Raw genomic sequence first — 6,869 nt, forward strand, 5'->3', positions numbered from 1 at the left:
TCGGCCTCGGCTCTGTCCTGGTCGCAGGCCCTACACAACAACATCATTAGTCTGCTGCCGCAAGTCCTGGCGGAGACGCAGTGCATGCTGGGAGCCGCAAGCGAGGACCTCAGACATTTAGGCTGGGTGGCTGAACAGGTGGGCTCACTGCATTGTCCTTATTTTTACCTATATGCCTTTTAGAACTTTCCTCTCAGTGATGATTTGCACTCTGGGTACGTCCTGACTCTATATCTGCTCCCTCAGGTGCCTCAGGATGATGGCCGGTCTACGTGGCATCCTACGCTTGCTGTCGTCTCACAGAGGGATTTTCTACTTTTTGAATCAATGCCGAGGACACGGGAAGAGTGGGGGCACCCGAAGCTGAAGTTGCCACTTATCTCTACCAGGTAAATGATCATATACATTTACTTGCCTACACATTCTGTTATAAACTGCATTTAAAGTTCACCTAGTTTATATATTGTACTAACCTTATCCTTCCTCTAGTGGGATAACCAATCACAACGTGCAATCAAGAGATTGTGACTTGTGATTGGTCCTCTGTATTATCTGTATTATCCTCTGTATCCATGTTTCTGTATTACAGAACCAGAGCTTTAGCTAGTGAAAGGATGTAAGTAAAATTTATTTAGTACAGGGCTGGACAACCTGCGGCTCTCCAGGTGTTATGCAACTACAAGTCCCAGCATAACCTGCTAGCTATCAGCTGTCAAAGCATGCTGGGACTTGTAGTTTTACAACACCTGGAAAGCCGCAAGTTGTCCATGTAGCTTTGTTTAACCTTTCCATCAGTCTTGTCTTTGCCTGCATGTAATACATGTGATAGGAGTCATGGGACACGTGAGCAGGTTTAAATATACAACTGAATGACCACAGAAAGATGCCTCTTGCCTTTACCAAACACTATCTATATCCAGGAATGTTGGCTACGGATAAGATTAGATAGCCAGTGTTTTGGTATGTTTGTATTTATTTGTGTGTTTTTTTGTTTGTTTTGTTTTTAAATCTTTTTCTGTTGTTATAAAACATAAATGGTATAATCTTGTTTATTTTTTATTTATTTTTTGTTATGTAACCTTGAAAATATAACTGCACCAATATAAATCATAATAATAATAATATTAAACGATGTAGCCACGCAAGATTTCTACTTAGACATTATAATGTGTATGAGAACAATCTGTAAAAATTAGCAAACGACTTGTCATACAAATAAAGTACAAACCCACCAGTACTTTCTTATGATATACAGAACAAATGGTCTAATAACATTGTAAAAGTGAAGGTGGTTTAACACACAGAATAATGCCAGAGCAAAAAAAAACTTAAATTATGAGTAAACGATTCGTAGCAGAGACAGGAAGATACTTGTGGGTCTCATCAGCACATTGGAGATATGACGCGTTAAGACTGATTTGCAAGTCTAAGAAAAAAACAACCTCTGTGAAATAGTAATGAGCACTCACTGGAATGCGTTAAAGGGGATATATCCGTTTGCCAAAAATATCTCTCTTCTGATTTATTTTATTATTTAAAAAGGAATAATGATTGTTTTTGATAAAAAATATTCTAATTTGTTAAATATCCTGCACTTATTCTAGTTGACCTCTATTTGATATTTAATGACTGGAAATATTCCCCTTTGGAGTTGTACAAGAAACTTAGATGTAGATTTATCAAACCTTGTAAAAAGGAAAAAGCGGAGGTGTTGCCCATAGCAACCAATCAGTCTAGCTATCATTTATCATGCACAGTTTAGAAAATGATAGCTAGAATCTGATTGGTTGCTATGGGCAACACATTTCCTGTTTAGACGGTTTGATAAATCTACCCCTTACTGAAATGAATTTGATACCTGTGTAAGTAGGAACTACTTTTATATTCAGAAATGAAGAAAAACCAATTAAACTAATGAAATTTCTCAACACAGACATGTTAAGAAAACAGCCATACAATCCAAATCTGGTTTTCTTGAAAATGAAAGCTTAATACATGTTTATCCAGAATGAGAAGACCTTTTGCAATGGTCATGTACACTTATGTACAAGTTTCTGATTGAAACATACTTGAAATAATATTCATGATATATTCTTATTAGCTAATCAGTCCAAACTGTTCCCTGATTGGCTGCCTGATGTGTCCATCAGTAGACGTCTGATTGGCTTCCTGTTCTGCAGATCAGGGACTACGGCGTGCTGACGTCCCTGGTTGAACTATTCTCTTTCTGTAACTGGAAGCGTCGCTGTACAGCCGATTGTGCAATGTGATAAATTGGAAGTTGTAGAGTTATTTGCTTAGTTGTGTAGTATCATTTGTCATTCAAAGGGGTTTCCTTGTTTTCTCTTTTAGATTGGTGCATTCGGGCCCTGGAAACAACTCGCCCTCCCTGGGGCCACATCTATCATTTGCCACCCGCACGGGGTGTCCTCAGGGCATTGAAATGCACGTCTTCCGGGTGGAGACTCAGCGGGACCTCTCCGCATGGACACGTGCGCTGGTGCAAGGGTGCCACGCCGCGGCGGAGCTCACCCGAGAGGTCACCATTAGTAAGTCATTTTTATATGGCCTTTTGGACCCATTGCAAATTTTGGCCCCCCATGGGCTCACTAATTTGTACTGATTACAGGGGCAAATGCAGAATTTGTAGAGAGGGGTTTCCATGCCACACCGCCAGTGGGCGTGGCAAGCATGCATGGGGGCGTGGCTATAATTTTAGACAGTGCTTGGCTGCTCTCCAACTCTTCCTATCCCCATCATATACACGGGCAATGCTGCGTGCACTAATGTTAGGTGCACACAGCTCTCCCTGTTCGAGCAGAGCCATGTGAAGCGGACATACCTCCCAACTGTCCCTACAATCAGGACAAAGTCCTAACTGAGTGTGTCAGAACAGTTGACAGACTATCCTGCTCTCTTCTACCTGTTCTTGCTGATTTAATACTTGTTGGGGAGAGATGGCTGTGAACAGTGCAGACAGAAACAATCAGCACACAATCTGCAAAGTGTCTGGTCCCGGGGCAGGGTCCAGCCACCTCAAGCATAGAGTACACCAGGCTGTGAGGGTGGTTTCCAGGCACTATGAACCCCTATAGCCCCCCCCCCCTTCCCGGTTTGCCTATGGACTAGATCAGTGGAAGGCAGTGGGGTCCCATACTTTGTCTTTCAGGCCCACTGATAATGAGAGATGCCATACATTCTACCAGAAGCTGCCAACACAATGGCAGCCTAACATTTGGGGTCCCAGAACGATGGTACCTAGACATTTGGGGTACCACCATTAAAAAAAATAAAAAAAAAATTGGTTGAGCACCACAGAACTAGATCAAACATGCCAAACTGAAATAAAAAGTAAAAAACGGGGCTAATGTGAGTAGGTAAAATTAAGTAAAGTAAATTACTAAATATTTAAGGCATGGTTGTCCAACTAGTGGTTGGTGGACATGATAAGGCCCTTATCTATAAATAACCCCTAGCACTGCCTGCTGCAAGATATGAATGGTCCATAGAACAAATCCCATCCCTGCCCTACCACTAGGGGGCAACCTAACAGACATGTAGTTATATCTACATGCAGACTTATGTTTTTCCATTACTCCCAGATGAAACACAACATTGATGTGTCCTCTGGATGCAGCTGTGTACACAGAACAGCTTTGTGTTGTATACAAAGTGTAGTGACGTTATACAACGCTGCGTCATGATACGTGACTAGGATAAACCATGTACTCCATAGATGTTAAAGAAGTACAAGCACCGGAATATAATTATTACTATGCTCTCTGAAAGGAATAGCTTGGTAGTAACTATTATTTCCTATCTTGGATATCATGTGTGAATTTTATTTTTCCCCTTTCCAATATCTGTCCTTATTTGGGAAAGATTATAGAAATGAGGTAATACTAATACTAGTGAAAACAGGAGACTGCCAAGTGTGGGATTACATCGGTGAGGCCCCTTTGTAAGGAACAATTTGCAGTCCTGGCCACACCTCTAAGGGGTGGGGTTATGCATAATGAATAGAAATTAATTGGGTTAGATACTTGTCAAACTAAGTTTCTAACCAACATGGGGCGACATGGAGATTGATCAGGTTTTGCTATGAACAGTGTGGCCTCGGCAGGAGTTAGTGAAACACACCCGAAAAACAGTCTATATAGCCGGAGTTAGACCCGAGCATGCAATGATTTGGGGCCACTTTCATCTGAATCTACCACTGAAATCGCCACCTGGGATCAAATTACAGCTGTTTGAGGAGTGTGAGCTTCTAGGACTCATTGTTGTATAAGATGTCATGGTAATATGTAATGTCTCTGTCAACAGGCTGTTCTCTGCGCGGGGAAGGGGTCTCGCTCTCCATCCACTATGACACGGGATTCACGTTGTGTCGAGGGGGTCCTTCAGGTCCAGTCATGCACAGGTACCCTTTTGAGAAGCTCAAAATGTCAGCAGATGATGGCACCAAACACCTTTATCTGGACTTCGGGGGCCCAGAGGGAGAGCTGGTGAGACTTTGTTTTACATATGTTAGTCTATTATAAATATAATTTATTTATTTATTTTTAATACCGTGACTGCAGCTGTGCAATGCACTTTATCTGTATCTAGTTTCTCACAGTTATCTCTTCCCCTCCAGGCTCTGGATTTGAACACGTGTCCGAAGCCTGTTGTTTTCCTGTTACACACATTCCTATCTGCTAAAGTCACCAGGATGGGTCTGTTGGCCTGACCCCACAGTGCCCCCCGCAGGACACACACCTTCCTGGTGCACAGGGCTATCCTCCTAACCAGTGCCTTCCATCAGAACATGTGTAAGAACGGACAGCGCGTAAAGTCTCCTCAGAACACAGAGCCAACCTGTCCTCTTGTCCCGCTCCTTACAAGACGCGACGGCGCAGTGACGGGACCCACAGAAATGTGAAATGGACTAGGTGAAAACTAGTCCGAATTAGGCATTTTGGACAAGAAAAAAAATAGTATTTTAAAAAAAAAAAGACATTTGCTGTTTTTATTTTTATCCCCACAGTTTGTGAAACTATTCTTAGAAATGTTTTCAAGGTAAGGGATGGCAAAAGAGCCATCCATCTTACCGGTTACAGATAGGTCTTGAGACCCCTTTCACTACAAAGACTGATATTTTCCTCTGGGAATATTAAGCCATATTGTTTTTATGACCAAAGTGCCTTTTATGTTATTGCTGCCTTAAATGTTTATTATGCACAAACTATATTTATAGATTATATATATATATATATCTGCACTGTAACATAACACAATTTTCCATTCCTAGGAGACCTGCTGGGACCTTCGCATTACTTGGGATCGGCCATTTCCTGCTGTTTAAAGCGGGTATAGGGCCTTCCGGCTGTCTCCAGACCTTAATCTGGGCAGAATTTACTTCAGGTGTAACCAAAGATAACTGTGCAGAGATATTGGTTCTGTATCGTGATAAAGATGCATTGCTTTAAAGGGAAATATTCCCTATGTATAAGCAGGGTTTATATTCACTTTATTTTTCTATAACTGTTCAGTAAAACATATGACCTATGTTATTTGCACAGATAATCTTATTTCTCCGCCTATTAGCATTTATTCATCTATAAACGGAAACTATAGTCTATGCATTAAAAGGTAAATGGACAGTGTGCCTGTATTCTATACATAGAGTACAGCCATTTTGTGGGATGGACCAATATACAGGAAAATGCAATACATCGGTTCACTTAAGACTGGTTATTCACAGATGCATAAGGCACGGCGTGTCTTTCTAAAGTCACTAACTCCTAGTAAATTGATAGACTACATTTGCATGTGTGTTGGTTTAGCCCACAAGATGGCCGCCTTCATGTATGTGTATCCAGCATACATTTAAGGATCATCAGTCGACTGGCGCCATCTAGTGGCCAATTTGTAGTGGTAGAATGCTTGTTTTGCATTATTATGAAGGAACAAATGTGCAGTAACCATAGCAAACCAGTTCATTGTCTACCTTGCACTAGACCAGTGTTGTCTAACCTGTGGACACTCCCAAGTGTTGTGAAACTACAATTCCCAGCATGCTTTGCCAATATATAGCAGCTTATTGCTGGAAGGGTATGTTGGGACTTGTAGTATCACAACACCTGGAGTGTCATAGGTTAGTCAACACTGCACTAGGACTGATCAAAGCTGATTGGTTGCTATGGATTACTGCACATTTGTGCTGTGTTATTACATTTTTAACTTTTAAAGCTTCAGTGACTTTCAATCAAAGCATTTTTTAATACCTGTGTGTATATTTGTACTATTCGTCAAGAAGAGCTTTATAATGCACCTTGGTAAGTAGTATCCAGTACTACAGTAATCTTCAATTTCATAAAATCTACCCCAATGTTTTCCATATATGTAGTATTACAACATAATGTCTGTTTAAATGGAAAGCTGGACTATTTATAACTGTATTTTCTGGAAAGCTACTGTTGATGGAGCCCTGTGCTATGCTCCTCTGTATAAAGTAGTAATAATTTGAATAACCTATAAGACCATACACACAGAAAAGAAAAAAATATCACAATGCCATTCTATTAAAATAAATTACATATATTTTCTAAAACCTCATAAAATCATATTTTGTTTTCTTTATTGTAATAGTAATGTTTCTTGCAGGAGAAATTCATATTGAATTTGTCAGGTATTTATTATGCAAATGTAAAGATTAATATGAAAATGAGTGAACAAAAACTCAGGATATCCACTTTAACAGTGCAGTAAATACTTTTTTTTTAATCAATCAAACCCCGATACATAGGAAAAACCACTGAATGAAGTAAAATGCAGATCTTTTCACAAATACTGTGTTCAGGAGCTTGGCTGTATTCTGTAAATGGAAA

General features: G+C 40.4%; 1 protein-coding gene across 1 annotated transcript in view; it reads left to right on the forward strand.

Moving 5' to 3' along the window:
• SNTB2 (syntrophin beta 2) overlaps positions 1-6,602 on the forward strand; it is a 16,395-nt gene extending 9,793 nt beyond the window's left edge. The window contains exons 2-6 of the mRNA XM_075187453.1: positions 3-138; positions 247-389; positions 2,353-2,549; positions 4,324-4,505; positions 4,637-6,602. Of these exons, the coding sequence (XP_075043554.1) occupies positions 3-138; positions 247-389; positions 2,353-2,549; positions 4,324-4,505; positions 4,637-4,729 (751 nt within the window). The 3' untranslated portion in view covers positions 4,730-6,602. The remainder of the gene's footprint in view (positions 1-2; positions 139-246; positions 390-2,352; positions 2,550-4,323; positions 4,506-4,636) is intronic.
• Positions 6,603-6,869: the final 267 nt, after the last annotated feature.

This window comes from Mixophyes fleayi, chromosome 10, assembly GCF_038048845.1.
Source record: "Mixophyes fleayi isolate aMixFle1 chromosome 10, aMixFle1.hap1, whole genome shotgun sequence".
NCBI lineage: Eukaryota > Metazoa > Chordata > Amphibia > Anura > Limnodynastidae > Mixophyes > Mixophyes fleayi.